Source organism: Trachypithecus francoisi, unplaced genomic scaffold, assembly GCF_009764315.1.
Source record: "Trachypithecus francoisi isolate TF-2019V2 unplaced genomic scaffold, Tfra_2.0 Lachesis_group4, whole genome shotgun sequence".
In the NCBI taxonomy this organism is placed as follows: domain Eukaryota; kingdom Metazoa; phylum Chordata; class Mammalia; order Primates; family Cercopithecidae; genus Trachypithecus; species Trachypithecus francoisi.
The window spans coordinates 56,332,654-56,351,693 of NW_022681469.1; the positions used below are offsets into that span (position 1 = coordinate 56,332,654).

Here is a 19,040-nt window from a genome sequence, read left to right on the forward strand (position 1 = left end):
GCAAGCCTCAATTATGAAGTAAATGACACAGCTTGCCTCTCCTTCAGTTACTAAATCTGTTTCCTAGATTCCCTTTAAAGACTTTTCCATGCTTCCCAGGGTAATGGTTTCCCAGAATTCTAGAAAGTTTAGGGACAGCATCTGTATGACTCCCTTTAAGTGTCAAATTTATTTTTTATTATAAAAATATTTTTTGAGTTTTGCATTCAATTTTATAATACATCTATTTGTGTTGATAAGAAAACAATGGTTTAAATTACTTACCACTGTATAAAATTAAAGCTCCAGGAGCTTAAGCCATATATATTGTGTAGATTTAAATATTCGAGGCACTCCCCTAGTTAGAGATGCACAAAAAATGCAATTAAGGGTGATGAAAATAATTGTCTTCAACAGAAAAGGATCCTTCCATCAAAAGAGCCAGAATCCCCCATGCCCCTGGTCTCCCAGACTGCTGTTTCTGATAATAAGCTTACCTTATTATTTGTTTCCTGCAGTGGCCCTCCTCAGGAGGGACTGGCTTCCTTCCCTGGCCAGCTCTGATTTCTTCTCTGTTGGGTAACTCTCTCAGAAAGCTCTATAGGCAATAATTCCTGAGCAAATTGCTATCTCACCTTTTGTTATGTTTCTCTTGTAACTCATTAGGGATTGTACTTTACACCCCAAGTAAATCTATGCCCTGCCAATCCAGGATGGCCTTATGTACCGTGACCATCTGTTTGATATACAGTTCTACCCTGACTTTGTAGCTGAAATGGGAAGAGACAGCTATGGGTTGCTGCTGGGGCCCTATCGCCACACTTGGGGCTGCTGTCCTGGAAACAGGATCACCAGGAGGATTCTAAATCCAGATGTACATTTTGTAATCATACAGTGTCATTTTACCACCCTCAAAGTACAGAGTTAAATATCCTTTATTTATAACGTTGTGGCCAGAGACTCATTTCACCACCCTAAAGGTAAGGTCAACGTTTGAAAGGCTTTATGACCTTTTTCTGTTGCAGTCAACTAGCCAGACACCTCAGTGTAGAAAAGGACAGAGCATGAAGAAAATTCCAGGTCATAAACTGTAGAGTTCATTTTAATTATGTAGGGTGGGTCATTAAGAGAAGTTAGAATTGTTGAAGCTAATGGTAATTCTTTTTAAATCTGAATGTTAAAAGTGAGAATAGATTTGACTTGACTAACATATTTGAAGCTGATTTTTGCAGTATTTGAACATTCATCTCTAAAGGTGCATTTGGATTTGTGTCTTTGTAGGTGGTAATGGGAACTGGCATTTCAGCTGGGTTTAACTTGAAAGAATCATACAATGTGGATGTCGTTGGAACACTTCCTCTAGGGTAGGAAAGTAGTTTTAAGTAACCATGTGACTGAAATAATCAATGGATCTATTGCCTCTAACTCTTACTTTAGTACTCTTGCAATGAAAAGTAATCATTGGGTGCATTTTATTTTTAGTATTATTGTAGTAAAAAACACATAACAAAATTTTGTCTAAACCTTTTTTTTTTTTTTTTGAGACGATATCTCACTCTGTCACCCAGGCTGTAGTGCAGTGGCACTGTCTCGGCTCACTGCAACCTCCGTCTCCCAGGTTGAAGTGATTCTCCTGCCTCAGCTTCCCAAGTAGCTGGGATTACAGGCATGTGCTATCATACCCAGCTAATTGTTTTTTTTTAGACGAAGTCTCATTCTGTCACCCAGGCTGGAGTGCAGTGGCGCGATCTCAGTTCGCTGCAAGCTCCACCTCCTGGGTTCACGCCATTCTCCTGCCTCAGCCTCCCGAGTAGCTGGACCTATAGGCTCCCGCCACCACGCCCAGCTAATTTTTTGTATTTTTAATAGAGACGGAGTTTCACCATGTTAGCCAGGATGGTCTCAATCTCCTGATCTCGTGATACGCCCGCCTCAGCCTCCCAAGTGCTGGGATTATAGGCGTGAGCCACCGCGCCCGGGTAATTTTTGTATTTTTATTAGAGACGGGGTTTCTCCATGTTGGCCAGGCTGGTCTCAAACTGCTGACCTCAAATGATCCGCCCACCTCAGCTGCCCAAAGTGCTGGGATTACAGGTGTGAGCCACTGCGCCCAGCTTTTTTTTTTTTTTTTTTGAGACTGAGTCTCACTCTGTTGCCCAGGCTAGAGTGCAATGGCACAATCTCGGCTCACTGCAACCTCTGCCTCCAGGGTTCAAGTGATTCTCCTGCCTCAGCCTCCTCAGTATCTAGAATTACAGGTGTGTGCCACCACACACGACTAATTTTTGTATTTTTAGTAGAGACAGGGTTTCACCATGTTGGCCAGGCTGGTCTCGAACTCCTGACCTCAAGTGATCCACTCAGCTCAGCCTCCCAAAGTGCTGGGATTATAGGCATGAGCCACCGTGCCCAGCAAATCTTAATCAATTTTAAGTGTACATTTCAGTAGTGTTAAATATATTCCCATTATTGTAAAACAGATCTCCAGAACTTCTTCACCTTGCAAATCTATAACTCTGTACCCCTTAAACAAGAACTTCCTCTTTTCTTCTTCCCCCAGCCCCTACTAACCACCATTCATCTTTCTGTTTTTATGAATTTGACTTCTCTAGATCCCTCATGTAAGTGGAATCATACAGCATTTGTCTTTTTGTGACTGGCTTATTTCAGTTAGCATAGTGTCTTCAGAGTTTGTCGATATTGTAGCATATGACAGTATTTTCTTCCCTTTTTAAGGCTGAATAATATTCCATTATGGATATATACTGTATTTTATTTCTCCGTGCATCCATTGATGAGCATGTGGGTTGCCTTTACCTTTGGGCTATTGTGAATATTCCTGCTGTGGATATGGGTGTGCAAATATGTCTTTGAGACCTTTCTTTCATTTCTTTTGGGTATATACCTGTAAGTGGGATTGCTGGATCTGTTTTTACTTTCTTGAAAGCCTTTCATACTGTTTCCCATAGCAGTTACACCATTTTACAATCCCACCAATAGTGGCAAGTGGTTTTCTGTTTTTTTTTGTTTTCCTAAATTGAATAGTTTTAAAAATCTCTCCTTGAGTGACATAGGATTTAAGAGCAAAACAACCTAAATCCTAGCCTGCCGCGTACTAGCTGTGTGACACTTATCTTCTCAAAGCCTCGTTTCCTCACCTGCCAGGTGGGCGTGGTAATTAGTGCTTATCTCAAGGGCAGTTGTGAGAACTACAGGCGATAATGCATGGAAGGCAGTGAGTGAACACCTGAACACACAGCATTCAAGTCATGTTAATTACTTATTAGTAATGGGTTCTAAGACTGTTATTTCAATGAATTTTTAGTTTCTAATCATGTTACTTCTTTGCTTCATCTTTATTATCTAACTGTACATTTTAAAAACATATTGGCCGGGCATAGTGGCAGACGCCTGTAATCCCAGCACTTTAGGAGGCCAAGGCAGGCGAATCACGAGGTCAGGAGTTCCAGACCAGCCTGGCAAACAGGGTGAAACCCCGTCTCTAGTAAAAATACAAAAATTAGCTGGGTGTGGTGGCAGGCGCTCCTAGCTGCTTGGGAGGCTGAGCAGGAGAATCACTTGAAACCGGAAGGCAGAGGTTGCAGTGAGCCAAGATCACGCATGCCATGGCACTCTAGCCTGGACAACAAGAGTGAAACACCATCTCAAAAAAAAAAAATATATATATATATATATACTTGTCATTATAATTTCTACTTAATACCTTCCTTTTCCTATTGCATTGTACTCAAACATACTGCTTCCCTTCTATATGTGACAGCTTAACTTTAAAAAAAAAAAAAAAAGACTTTACATTTCTGGAAATTGGCTACCCAGAAACCTTATCTTTCTGGAGCATTGCCCAAAACCAAGTAGGTAACAAATACCTACCTGCCTATCTACATACAATCATACCATTTCAGTTACCTGTGAGTCTTATTGCTCCACTGATAACAGACTACCCCAAAACAGTGACTTAAAACAGCCGCCATTAATTTGCTCATAATTATTTAGTCTAGGTTAGGCTCAGTTGGGTGGTTCTTTGGCAGGTCTCACTTGGGGTTTTTTATGCATCTGCAGATGTCTGCAGGTGTGACTAGTGTTGGAGGATCCAAGAGGGCTTCACTCACATGTCTGACACTTAAGCTGGAGTGACTGGAACAGGTGAGGGCTGGCTGGCATCTTCTCTACAAGTGGTATCTTCAGCAGCATTGCCAGACCTCTTTACATGGGGGCTCAGAGCAACAGGAAAGAAAAGCAGAGAATTTACCAGGCCTCTTAAGGCACTCATACAGCATCACTTCCACCACATTCTGTTGCTCAAAGCAAATCATGAGGCCAGTCCAGATATAGCTGGAGGGGAAACAGATTCCACATCTAGATTGGGGGAGTGTCATGCACATGTAATTCCGTATGGGAGGAATGGAAGCAAACCACCACACTTCTATGTACACATACATACACATATAAATGCATCTCCTATAGACAAGCAGGTTCTTCGTGGTTTTGTCATACTTGGTAGATGAGCAGTGCATTTTGCAGTGCCCAGAAAGTGACAGTTGACTATTAAAGATCCCAGTCATAGCACTGTATCCTGTTTTCTTGTTTGTTTGTTTACTTTCCTTAACTCATTCCAAAATATGTCCTTTTCTTATATTCTTATTCCCTTAGGCCCAAACCTGCTCCTAGGCCTTCCCTCTTAGTTCATGCCTGTGCAGCAAAGAGCAGGGAAGGACAACAGATTTTATAGTCAGACCCCCCAGGTTTGACTCCCTGCTCCATTTTGGGAAAATCACTTAACGTCTGTCAAAATCCATTTATTCACCTATAAATTGGGATAATAGTGGAACCTATGTAATGGGAGTGCTGTGAGGAAAAATGAGACGACTTATGTCAAGTATGTAGCAGGTAAACTCACCTTAATAGACACTAGGTTCCTTTCCCTTTCTTCCTCTCTTTCCTTACTCCATGACGTGAAACATCCCTTCTGTCACTGCGCTATGACATAGTAAGAGAAATAGCTGTAGCCAAGCAGGTTCTTCACGGTTTTGTTGTACTTGGTAGATGAGCTGCTTGTCCTTGTAACAAGTTGCTGAACCCCACTATGCCTCATTTTCTTCATCTGTAAAATTATAATGGTGCCTAGTTCACCGGGCCATTGAAAATAATTAAATGAGCACAGAACCTGGCAAAGAGAAGGCACGTAATGAATGCTTGTTATTGTAATAATTATAATTATTAGTATCAGTTAAGTTATTGCTATTATTGTTTAGCCCAATGCCTTGAATTGGAGCAGAATGTCTGAAAATCCCTATTGCCCCTTCCCCCATAACATTCTAGGGAATCCCTATTCTGTTTCTTTAGGATAAGGATCCCAGACTACAAGTATGTACCACAAAAGCTGGGTTCTCCATTGTGGGATTCCAGGAGTCCTACTTTTGTCTCCTCCAAATTCAAAAGATTCCTAGGTGACACCCAAGGAGTATAGTCTTCTGCAGCTCCCTTCCCGTGTTACAAACTCAGCTAATTGGTTAGAAAAAAAAAAAAACAGGAAGAGGTAGCAGATTCAGAGTCCTTACATCAGATGACAAGGGGGAGAAGTATGGGGTGCCTAGCATTGCCAGGACATTAATTCTCCTCTAAGGTAGCCCTTAGACTATGCTCCTCCCCACACCAGGACTTGGGTTCAGATGCCTGGTGGCATCTGAGCACTTTGCTGACCCTCTCTTCTTCCTGCTTTCTGTGTCTTACTTACACTTGCCATTAGGGTGCCATGAGGTATGAGGTTACTCCTTTTATAAATAAAACGGCATCTGATGTCTTCTGATAACCCATCCCGGTAGAACGCTGCACTCTGCAGTTTGACCCTGAAAAGATCCTCTCTGTGTCAGGGAGGGCCCTCCTTTTTGCTAACCAGAGCAAATAATTACCCAAACATTGATCACCTCATTTGCAGATAATGCCCCCCTAAAATGCTTCCCTGCGGTCGCAGGGTTTTTTTCTTTGCCTTGTGGTCACAACACAAGTTAAAGTCAGCTTGACTTTTCAGGCTGCTACCTCCAGCCAATCCGGACACCAGCCTCTTCCACCTTGTGTACGTAGATGCCATTGCCATAGCCATCGTTGGATTTTCAGTGACCATCTCCATGGCCAAGACCTTAGCAAATAAACATGGCTACCAGGTTGACGGCAATCAGGTAAAGATAATCAGTTTCCTGCAGATGTTTCATAGCAGTATAATCACCAATGTCGGTTGTGGAAGGCACAAGAACTAATCTATCTTGGTAGAAAAACTTTTTTTACTAGGTGATTGATGTATCTGAAGCATGTATTTATTCAACCTGTAATGTTATCCCTATTGTTAAAGCTCACAGCTTAGAATTAAATGTTTTTCCAGGGCATTTTTGCTCCCCAGGAAGGCTTATCTTTGTTCATTAAACGTTGGGTATATGAATCATCACTAACTCCACAATATTCTCTTTGTCACCCACTTTATAACACAGCCATACATGAGGTATTTAATCCAAACACTGTGACCTATAATGTTGACGTAACAATGTCTATTTCAATACCTTATGTATTCTAAGGAGAAACTAGATGCTCCACATTCATCTGAGATGCAGTTGTCAAACTAGAAATACCCAAAGTAAACCTAAGAGCAGGACTCGCCCCAGGAAGACACTGGCATGTATTCATTGGTGAGCAATAGCCCAGGCATTAAAAAGATGCCAAGAGTCCTATACAACAGTAACTTTCTCTTCAGCAATAAAAATAGTTTATCCCTTTTCGTGCAGTTTTCTTCTTAAGCATTAAGAAGATTTTGTAGAGGATGTGTTTGGAAAGAAGGAGGCTAAGCAGGGAGGCCCAGCATTTATCTCTGACAAAATAAAAATTCAGTGTTTCCTCCCCCCCACTATAAAATATGCCATAATTCCTATTTTGAACTCATGCTAAACAAATTCTTACATCTGAAGGGAAAATGAAGAGATAGACTGTAGTGCTGACAATGTGTATTAAATGGGCTATTATGCTTTTTTTCCTGAAGAATGACCTATCTCTTTTTTGTTTTGTTTCTACATGGAAAAGGAGCTCATTGCCCTGGGACTGTGCAATTCCATTGGCTCACTCTTCCAGACCTTTTCAATTTCATGCTCCTTGTCTCGAAGCCTTGTTCAGGAGGGAACTGGTGGGAAGACACAGGTGTGTACATAACAGGCCTCTAAGACCTGGTGATATGGATGGTAATTAAATTTTAATCTTTTGATTATATTCTGAACCCAAACAAAGCTACTCTGCCTGCAGATCCATGCTCCAGTGAGCTGTATAGTGAATCAGAGAAAGGCATGATTGGTTGAAGTGAATCACAAGGAACTGAATCTATAGGAAAGAGGTATATTCTCCAGTTAAATTGGAAAGTTATGCAACGCTCGGCTAACAGTAAACCTCAAAGTTCAGACATGGGATGTTGTTCATGAAAGCCTGAGACTGAGTGTGGGCAGTATGCCAGCACCATCCAGTAGAACTTTCCACAGTGATGGAAATGTTCAATATCTGCACTGTCCAATATGGCAGCCACTAGCAACATATGGCTCTTGAGCACTTGAAATGTGGTTAGTTCGACCAAGACCTGACTTTTAATATTTAAAAATGTAAATGGCCGGCAGGGTGCAGTGGCTCACGCATGTAATCCCAGCACTTTGGGAGGCCTAGGCGGGCGGATCACGAGGTCAGGAGATCGAGACCATCCTGGCCAATATGGTGAAACCCCGTCTCTACTAAAAATACAAAAATCAGCTGGGCGTGATGGTGGGCACCTGTAGTCCCAGCTACTCGGAAGGCTGAGACAGGAGAATCGCTTGAACCCGGGAGGCAGAGGTTGCAGTGAGCCGAGGTTGCGCCACTACACTCCATCCTGGCAACAGAGTGATACTCTGTCTCAAAAAAAAAAAAAAAAAAAAAAATGAAATGACTACATGTGGCTACTGGCTCCCATATTGGACAACAGACACTTATCTGAACTCTTCTGGTGGCCCTTGTGGGTCTCAGATTGACACCAGACATCTTTCCCCCACCTCTGGAAAGGGCATTTTAATTAGGATATTTCAGCATTTCAGCTTCCATTTAAAAGCCATAAGAAGAACCAAAACTTCAGAGAGGGAGTGGGATGGAGCTATAGGTATGTAGTGGTTTAGTTGACTTATTTGAATGCTTATTTTCTTGATCTTCCCATAGTAATTATCAAAAGAATAAAACCAACTTACGCCCTGCCTCTTATTCAAGTCTCCTAAAAGCCCCTTCCGTGTGTCTTCTCTCATTCAGCTTGCAGGTTGTTTGGCCTCATTAATGATTCTGCTGGTCATATTAGCAACTGGATTCCTCTTTGAATCATTGCCCCAGGTGTGTATAATGTGGACTTGGGTGGAGTTTTTTTATGTGTAGAGATTTTGCTATTTTATTTGTTTATGTTTTTATGGCTATATTAGGGTTATTTACTGTGACCCTCACAGGATGGCATGAGAAAGGGCCAAGGCTAGGACCACAATCCTGCTCTGTAACCTACTGACAGCTGCCTGCAGGACCTGGGGAAAGCCATCTTAACTCCTCTGAGTCTCAGTTTCCTTATCTGCAACGTCAGAGTTTGGACTGCTGATCTTGAACGTCCCTTCTCTCTTTGACCTTCTATGACCTTATACTTTCATTAAAAAGTCTGAGATGGCCTACACTCATAAGATAGTTACATGATGATACATTTAATCTAGTAGAGATCAGAAACCATATAGAGTAGAGAAGATCATAATGTAGAAAGACCACAGGTGAAATAATTCCTTGAGTACCAAATTTAGTTCTGAACCTCTTGGGCACCATGCAGGTTTGCTATTAGGATATCAGACTGATTTATGGCCGGGTGCGGTGGTTCACACCTGCAATTGGCATTTTGAGAGGCCGAGGCGGGCGGATCACCTGCAGTTAGGAGTTCAAGACCATCCTGGCCAATATAGTGAAACCCTGTCTCTACTAGAAATACAAAAATTAACTGAGTGTGGTGGCATGTGCTTGTAGTCTCAGCTACTCTACTCAGAAGGCTGAGGCAGGAGAATTGTTTGAACCTGGGAGGCAGAGGTTGCAGTGAGCCAAGATTGCACTACTGCACTCCAGCCTGGGTGACAGAGCAAGACTTCATCTCAAAAAAAAAAAAAAAAAAGACTGATTTTCCAAGATCCCTTTTAGCTAACCAGGTCTTGAAAATCCAGGTGTCCATGGCTTCAAAGCTACCATTAGTGCCATATAGGAAGTGAGTAGGGAGAAGACATGGGGAGGACAGCAGGAGGACAGTGAGGAACCAGCAAAGGGCACTCTGTGGACCCAAGAGGAGAGGCATGGGGGATGTGCTCTGTTTCAGGCTGTGCTGTCCGCCATTGTGATTGTCAACCTGAAGGGAATGTTTATGCAGTTCTCAGATCTCCCCTTTTTCTGGAGAACCAGCAAAATAGAGCTGGTAAGTAACAAAGGTGATGGCTGTTAATATGTCATAGAGCAAATATGATTATGCTAAGAAAAATGTGAGAAAGATAAGTTAATGCAGTTGTTATGTGCAGTATCCAGTTAGGCAAGGTAAAAGTAGCATGTGTGTGTGCACAGTTAGTTGCGTGTTTAGCTCTTGTGGGATGTTTAATTAACATGGTTCTTCATCGAGCCTTCTGTCTTTTGCTTAGACCATCTGGCTTACCACTTTTGTGTCCTCCTTGTTCCTGGGATTGGACTATGGTTTGATCACCGCTGTGATCATTGCTCTGCTGACTGTGATTTACAGAACACAGAGGTGAGTGCCCAGATTTGAATGGGTGTGAATATCCCGGCAGAGATTACAATGTTGACTTTAAGTGTAGACCAAAGTTTAAGTTGGTGAAAGTGGAGCCCTTTGATGATTTCTAGTTAGTGTGAGAGGGAGCTGTAACACTCATGTAGCCTGTTGACTAAATGAACAAAATGCCAGTTAAAAAATTCCATATAATTTTGCCAAATGCTCTACTGTGTCACAATTTATGCTCCCATCAATTGTTATGTTAAAAGAGCCTAATTTCCGTCATTGTTTCTGCCATTCCCAGTCTAGTGCTATGCAGGTTTACCCTCTTGCAGTTTGTTTTGGCACCAGGTACTGATACCTGTCATAGGTTTCAATGACATGAAGCAAACTCTGACACCAAGTTATTATATGCAGTCCTTCCATTGTCCTTTCCTCCATCCTGAACCACTATCCCCTGTTATCTCTCCTCCCTAGTAGGAAGCTGAGCCCACTAGGCAAAGTATAAAATAACTTTTGAAGAAATATGGTTGGGCACAGTGGCTCATGCCTGTAATCCCAGCACTTTCGGAAGCCAAGGCAGGCAGAACACTTGAGGTCAGGAGTTCAAAACCAGCCTGACCAACATGGTAAAACCCCGTCTCCACTAAAAATACAAAAAAAATTAGCCGGGTGTGGTGGTGTGCACCTGAAATACCAGCTACTTGGGAGATTGAGGCAGGAGAATTGCTTGAACCCAGGAGGTGGAGGTTGCAGTGAGCCAAGATTGAGACACTGCACTCCAGCCTGGGCAACATAGCAAGACTCCATCTCAAAAAAAAAAAAAATATATATATATATATATTTATGGGCTGGGCGTGGTGTCTCACACCTGTAATCCCAATTCCAGCACTTTGGAAGGCTGAGGTGGGAGGATCACTTGAGGCCAGGACCAGCCTGGCCAACATAGCAAAACTCTGTCTCTACCAAAAAACAAAAATAAAAACTTTTTATGATAAATCACCATAAAGGTGAAAAGGAAACATTGTCATAGAAATAGCCTGGACTGGCCAGGTGCAGTGGCTTTTGCCTGGAATCCCAGCACTTTGGGAGGCTAAGGTGGGCGGATCATGAGGCCAGCAGTTTGAGACCAGCCTGGCCAACATGGTGAAACCCCATCTCTACTAAAAATACAGAAAATTAGCTGGGTGTGGTGGCGTGCACCTGTAATCTCAGCTACTCGGGGGGCTGAGGCAGGAGAATCTCTTGAATCCAGAAGGCAGAGGTTGCAGTGAGTCGAGTTCGTGCCATTGCACTCCATCCTGGGCAACAAGAGCAAAACTCCATCTCAAAAAAAGTTTAAAAATAAAATAGAAATAGCCTGGACTTTAGTCAGGTCCTGGCAGCACCTCTGTGAGCTCTGTGATTTTGTATACCTCTCAGAGCCTGTTTCTGCATCTGTAAAATGGGACTAATACTTTCTACCTCGTATAGTTACAATAAGGTTTAAATGACAAGGCCTACAAACAGCCAGCACAGTGCCTGAGAAGTGCCACACAGTCTCCCAATGCTAGTGCCCTTCCTGCTGTCACACAGGGAAATGAAAATGAAGCTAGTGTGTTTTGCCTGTGGTTGCAAATCACATGAAATCTTCAAGTTGTGACTGTGGTGTGTTGAAAGGGCACTTTATGAGGATGTTGACCCCTTATCTGCAGGATGTCAGGATGCTCCCTACCCTCAAGGGTGGGAGATGAGCTCTTTCATCTTCACAAATGACATAACAGAAAAATGTTAAGAATATGTGGGATTCTAAACTCAAGATAAGAATTTAACTACTTTTAATAACAAGTTCCAGTACTGTTGCCCATATTTATCTAAAAGAAGTATTTCCCATTTTTATAAAGAACATTATTAGTATATATAAGAGTTCTTTATCTCAGAACTTTGGTGAACGTTATGGTTTTAAAATATCTGTAACTTTTGGCCAAGTGTGGTGTCTCACTCCTGTAATCCCAGGACTTTGGGAGGCTGAGGCAGGCAGATCAGTTGAGGTCAGGAGTTCGAGACCAACTTAGGCAACATGGCAAACCCTCATCTCTACTAAAATTACAAAAGTCAGCCACGCATGGTGGCGGGCGTTGCAGTTTGGGCTGGGCACAGTGGCTGACACCTGTAATCCAAGCACTTTAGGAGACTGAGGCAGGTGGATCATTTGAAGTCAGGTGTTCAAAACCAGCCTGGCCAACATGGTGAAACCCCGTCTCTACTAAAAATACAAAAAAAAAAATAGCTGGGTGTGTTGGCGCACACCTGTAATCCCAGCTATTGAGGAGGCTGAGGCAGGAGAATCGCTTAAACCTGAGAGACTGAGGTTGCAGTGAGCCAAGATCACACCACTACACTCCAGCCTGGATAAAAGAGTAAGAGCCCATCTCAAAAAAAAAATAAAAAAGCTCCAGTTTGGGCAACCTGGTAAAACCCCATCCATACCAAAAGTACAAAATATTAACCGGGCATGGTGGTGCACACTGTGGTCCCAGCTACTTGGAGGGCTGAGGTAGAAGGATCACTTGAGCCTGGGGGGCAGAGGTTGCAGTGGCAGGTGTACTGGGGAGGCTGAGGCAGGAGAATGGTGTGAACCCAGGAGGCAGAGCTTGCATTGAGCTGAGATTGTGCCACTGCACTCCAGCCTGGGCGACAGAGCGAGAGTCTGCCTCAACAACAACCTCAACAACAACAACAACAACAATAAAAAGAGAGACAAATCACATCGTTCTGCAGATAGTTCCTGAACTCGGGCACTTGCAAGTGTTATAAATGTGACAGAGGTTCAGCTTCTGCCCCCCAAAGCTTACAATTTGGTTAGCATTATAAAATTTAAAAAATTGTAATTTCACTAAATAGATACTTGTTGAGGCCTATTATATTCCCAGGGAGATGCTAGACTCTAGGGACAGTGCAGTATATAAGATATGGTCCTCAAAGTTTGCATTGTCCTAAGGATGACAAACACGTTATCATGATGATGGTGTTAAAAAGGACAATGAAGTAAGGATGGCACAAATTATTATAATTACTTATGTGCCTGGCGTTGTGCAAAGATCAGTGCTTTATGTCGTTTCATATAATCTTATAACCCAATGACAATCAGCAACCCTGTTTCACAGATGTGGATGCTGAAGTCTAGAATGATTGGGTAACTTGCCCAAGATCACAGTACGTGGTGAGGCAATGACTCAGATGTGAGTTTTTACAAATCCAAAAGCTGACTCAATCAGCATTTTTTTTTTTTTAAGACAAAATCATGCTCTGTCGCCCAGGCTGGAGTGCAGTGCTGTGATCTCAGCTCACTGCAACCTCCACCTCCCGAGTTCAAGCAGTTCTCTGCCTCTGCCTCTGCCTCATCCTCTTGAGTAGCTGGGATTACAGGCACCTGCCACCATGCCCAGCTAATTTTTTGTAATTTTTGTAGAGACGGGGTTCCGCCATCTTGGCCAGGCTGGTCTTGAACTCCTGACCTCATGATCCACCTGCCTCAGCCTTCCAAAGTGCTGGAATTACAGGCATGAGCCACCGCTCCTGGCCTCAATCAGCATTTTATAATCCATCTTCAAAAAAATTAAAATATAGGCCAAACACAGTGGCTCATCTCATGCCCCTAATCCCAGCAATTTGGGAGGCCAAGGCAGGAGGATTGCTTGAGGCCAGGAGTTTGAGACCCGCCTGGACAACATAATGAGACCCTGCCTCTACCAAAAGAAAAAATTATTTTTTATGTTATTATTTTTAGAGACAGAGTTTTACTTTGCCACATGGGCTGCAGTGCAGTAGCACGGTCACAGCTCACTGCCACCTTGAATTCCTGGGCTCAAGGGATCCTCCTATCTCAGCCTCCCATGATGGGCACACACCATCACACCTGGCTAATTTTTAAATTTTTTGTAGAGATGGGGTCTCACCATCATGCTCAGGCTGGTTTGAACTCCTGGGTTCAAGTGTTCCCCCCACCTCAGCCTCCCAAAGTGCTGGGATTACAGGTGTCAGACTTTGCACCCAACCTACAAAATTTTTTCTTTAATTTGCAAGGTGTCGTGGTGCACACCTATAGTCCCAGCTACTCGGGAAGCTGAGGCACAAGGATCACTGGAGCCTAGGAGTTCAATGCTACAGTGAGCCGTGATCAGGCCACTGCATTCCAGCGTGGGCCACAGAACAAGATCCCATCTCTAAAAAAAGAAATAAGCAAATAATAAAACAAAAGTAAATTTTTAAAAACTTAGAATACACAGTTATAAGTGCCTCAACAGGTGTAAGCAAGGTACAGTGTGATAAGCATAAGAAATGCCAAATAAAATGCCATGGGATTTCATTAAAAGAGACTTTCTTGCTCTTGGTGTCATTAGGGAAGTAGTGAGGACTGGGCCTTCACTGGGAGCAGTAGTATTGCAGAAATGGTGTGCCAGGGCACTGCAGATCATCAGGAAGGCCTGTTCATCTTCTACATTTGAAATCCTCATCCTTTGAGGCCCAGTCAGAGACCTCAACTTCCCCTGTGTACCCACAGCAACACTCTGATCCTTCCCCAGCACTTTGCATGTGTCCATCTCAGCTAGTTGTGTACTTGTGATCCATGTGCCCATCCCCTGCTCTGCCTCCCCTGCGGCACTGGATTGCAACACATGGACAGCACTTTGAGTCTCTTAGAGGTTTTCTCATAATCGCAAACTCAGCTGAGAGCCTTGGCTCCTTATCTACAGTCTCAGTCCTCAAAACCATATTTGTCCACAGATATCACTAGACTGTGAGCATCTTGTCTGTAAAAGTGATGTTCCTGGAGTCTAGTACCAGGCACATCATTTATGTTCTCTGAATGCTTATGGAGGGAATCTATACAGCAAAACAGCTAACACTTGTGTGGTATATTCTGATTTACAAAGTACTTTGACATTCATGTTAAGAAGCACCAGGACATAGTAGCAAAACTGTGGAATGTCAAATCAAAGACCTTGAGCCATATTCTGGCTCTGCCAAGTTTTCTCACCTTGAACAACTCACCTAACCCCACTGAGCCTCAATTGCTCATTTACATGATGGCAGGATTGTTAATAATGTTAACTATTATTATAATATTAATTATTAATAGTGCCCAGTAGCATTGTTCAAAGGATATAATAACAGGTGTTCAAGATGTATCTGTCATTATTACAGTATCTAATTTGAGCCAGATGGTCCTACAAAGAGTTAGGAATTAGGGGTGGGCACAGTGGCTCATGTCTGTCTGTAATCCTGACACTTTGGGAGGCCGAGGTGGGTAGATGACTTGAGGTCAGGAGTTCGAGACCAGCCTAGCCAACATGATGAAACCTCATCTCTATTAAAAATACAAAAATTAGCTGGGCGTGGTGGTGCACACCTGTAATCCCAACTACTTGGTAGGCTGAGTCAGGAGAATTGCTTGAACCCAGGAGGTGGAGGTTGCAGTAAGCCAAAATTGCACCACTGTACTCCAGTCTGGGCAACAGAGTAAGACTCTGCCTCAAAAACAAAAAAAAAGAAAGGAATTAGGACTCTCAAAAAATAATGTTTAAAATCCATTCAGACTAAATTAAGAAAACTTCTATGCTAATTTCAGATTTTCATTTTCTCCCCATGCCCTCAATTGACTACTCCCCTACCATGAGTCAGTGATTCTTGCTAATAACAAGCAAAAATTCCCTCTCCTACTTTAGAGTTAGAGCAGAAGGACAGTTCTGTCTACTGAGTGGCATGAGGAGAGCTTGTGTTACATATATCCCTGGCATAACTTGAACTCTGCGAAATTCAGTGTTGCCTCCACCTCTAAATGCCTGAGTCTTTTGTCCTGACCTGATCATATTTGTGGTATGGTGTTGCAGGGAGGGGAGGTATAGGGTGTGTGATATGCATTGTGTATGTGGTGTGAGGTATACATGATGTGTGTGTGTGTGTGATGTTATATGTGAGGTGTATGTGATACGTGTATAAGTGCGTGATGTGTATGTATGTGTATTGTGTGTGTGTATGCATGTGTGTGGTATGTATTGTGTCTCGCATGAAGGTTGTATATGCAGGTGTGTATGTATGTGGGATGAAGGTTCTATATGCGGGTGTGTTTGTGTGTATGTATGTGGGTGTGTGCGTGGTATGAAGGGTATGTGGTGTGTGTATTGTGTATGGTATTGTGTGTGGCATGTAGTGTGGTATGTATGCATGTGTGTGCATGTATGTGTATTGTCTGTGTAGTGTGTGCATGTGTGTGGTGTGTATGCATGTATGTGTGTGGTGTGCGTATTATATATTGCATGTGTGGTATGTATGCATGTGTGTGTGTATATGTAGGGGTGGGTGCGGTGTGAGGTATATAGTATGTGTGTATTGTGTATGATATTGTGTGTGCCATGTAGTATGTGTGTGTTTTGTATGCATATGTGGATGTGTATGCATGGTATATGGTGTGATTGTGTATACTGTGCATGTGTGGTGTGTGTGTATTGTGTGTCTTTGTGTGTGGTGTGTATGCATTATGTGTAAGTATTTGTATTGTGCATGTGTGTGTGGTGTGTATGCATTGTGTGTATGTATGTGTGTAGTGTATATACATTATGTATAGATGTGCATATTGTGTATGTGTGGTATGTGGAGTGTGTATACATTGTGTATTGTGTATGTGTGTGGGAGCATGTGTGTGGTATGAGGTGTATGTGGTATGTGTGTATTGCACATGTGTGGTATGTATGTGCATGGTGTGTATGCATGTGGGGTGTGTGCATTGTGTAGTATATATATGGTGTGTATGACGTGTATATGTGTAGTATATTGTGTGTATATTGTGTGTGATATGAAGTATGTATGTATGGTGTGTGTACATTGTATGTGTGCATATGCATGTGGGGGTATTGTGTATTATACATGTGGTATGTATGCATGTGTGTATGTATATGTGTGGTATATCATGTAATTGTGTATTCTGTATGTGTGGTGTGTGTTTATTGTGTGTATATGTGTGTGTGGTATGTATGCATTGTAAGTGTGTGTATCGTGTATGTGTGTGGTGTGTGAGGTAGGTATTGGGATGTATATGTGTAGTATGAGATGTACATGGTGTGTGCGTATCATGTGTGGTATGTATGTGTGTGGCATGTGATGTGTATGTGGTGTGAGGTGTGTGGGGTGTGTTAGGCTTGGAATGGCACTGGGGACGTAATATGTAAGGATCAAGCATTTCCAAATGCACTAGCAAACCCCAACCTGACATAAACATACACAACCTCCTGTTGAAATCACACGCTGTGCCTCAACACAATGGTATTTAACACTCTCTGTCTTCAGTCCCAGCTACAAAGTCCTTGGACAGCTTCCTGAAACTGACGTGTATATTGATATAGGCGCATATGAGGAGGTAGGACCTTTGTCTATCATTTGAAAAGGTTGTAAGCATGTGATGTGCTTGGCTAAGCTGTTTTTACTGTTTTTACCCAGGACAAAAAGTAGGGATAAGGTGGGAGACATAGTGGTCAAAGTTAAAAGTCTGAGCTTTGATCTACTGTATGGATTCAAGTTTATAATTTATACTATGCATTAACTACTCAATTTCCAATATTTATTTTTCCTCATTTTTTAATGGGAATAAGTATATATTGTGGAAATTAAAGTATATATTTATACGGTATTGAAACTGAAAGGATGGTTTGTGTATGCATGGTTTTTTTCTGATGAATGTAAACCAATGGTAAAATAATTTTAACCATGTAAAATGTAGATGGTGGGGCTGTGGAATTCTCCCACTTCATTTTAATGGTTAAAATTATGGCTTCAGATTTCCTTGATTTTGAATGTTCTTTTCTTCTGTGGAATCTCAAAGATTTTTACAAAATCTTTTAAAACTAGTTTTGTCTGTCTGTCTTGTCTTACACTTGGGAAGAAATTCTCAGACTCACTCTAAGGTATTAAAAAATGAGGTAACAAAAATCAGTCTAAGGTAAAGGTGTTAGAATAGCTATTTTTTTCCTCGATCCAGAGAATTATATGCAGGATTACTTGTTTCCAGCCTGCCTCCCAGCGTTCCACGAGGGTTCTTGATAAAATATTCACTCAGTTTCACTTGTGTCCATTTAGGATCTTTCCTGCGTCTGTGAATCAAAGCAGTGTAAACCTCTGTTCATTTTATTTGCCTGCCTCTCACAGTCTGGGCATTAGCCTTCCATCTCCTGTCCATTTTCTTTTCTTTTTTGAGTATTTTTCAGTTTCTTCTTTGTGTTTAATGGTAAAAGTAAAACAAAGACTGACTTTTAAAACAAATGGAAAGATGTGCATGTTTAAAAGGTCTCTGTCAGTTCTGTTCAGAGCATGAGTAGATAAGAGTGACTTTTTTTTTTTTTTTATCTTTGTGTGTGTGTGTGTGTGTGTGTGTGTGTGTGCGCTAGAGTGACACTGTTTTAGCTAAGCCCTGAAAAGTAGACCTTAGCAACTTCTGCATTCATTTTCTATTTGGAGTAGGGAGGCTATGCAGTTTTCATTCTGAAATATTTCCATGTGTTAAATTCAGCAATATTTTACTCTTCAGGTGAAAGAAATTCCTGGAATAAAAATATTTCAAATAAATGCACCAATTTACTATGCAAATAGTGACTTGTATAGCAATGCATTAAAACGAAAGGTGAGTCTTGAGAAATTGATTATTTCTGAGGATGGGATTTGTGGGTTGACAGGGATATAAGGATCACTAGAATACCCTTGTATATACTATTTCATTTTCGCTTTGTTTCTCTCTTTTATTGTAGTAAAAGATACGTAACATAAAATACACTATTTTAAACATTTTCAAAATATACAGTCCAGTGGGTGGTGGCATTAAGTACATAAACATTGTGCAGCCGTCACCATTGTTCATTCTCTCTTATCATATATATATATATATATAAAACTTTCCAAAAAAAATTTAAGAAAAAGTGAGAAAATAATTTTAGGTTTCTTACTCTTGGGATCATATAGATTCCTATGGTCATGTTTAGAACTCAACCCTACACCACCCAGTATATAGGAAAACCTCCCTATCAACCCACAGAGTCTCTTAAATATAACAACCTGACAGATCTGAGCCTGATAAAGACTGCTCTAAAAATTATCTTTAATACTTTAGCTTCTGGTTGTCTTGAATAACGACTGAGAATAAGAAAGGCTACTAATGCCTCTGAGGGAAAAGCAGTGCAAGGGTGGGGGTGATAACCTGACACAGAAAGCAGTTAAATGGGGAGATTTGAAA

The 19,040-nt window shown here is 41.8% G+C and overlaps 1 protein-coding gene across 1 annotated transcript in view; it reads left to right on the plus strand.

The window, feature by feature from the left end:
- SLC26A5 (solute carrier family 26 member 5) overlaps positions 1 to 19,040 on the plus strand; it is a 49,312-nt gene that overhangs the window by 22,692 nt on the left and 7,580 nt on the right. The window contains 8 exon segments of the mRNA XM_033193819.1: positions 1,261 to 1,343; positions 6,029 to 6,176; positions 7,066 to 7,179; positions 8,299 to 8,376; positions 9,380 to 9,475; positions 9,693 to 9,799; positions 17,108 to 17,177; positions 18,342 to 18,434. Coding sequence (XP_033049710.1) covers positions 1,261 to 1,343; positions 6,029 to 6,176; positions 7,066 to 7,179; positions 8,299 to 8,376; positions 9,380 to 9,475; positions 9,693 to 9,799; positions 17,108 to 17,177; positions 18,342 to 18,434 — 789 coding nt within the window.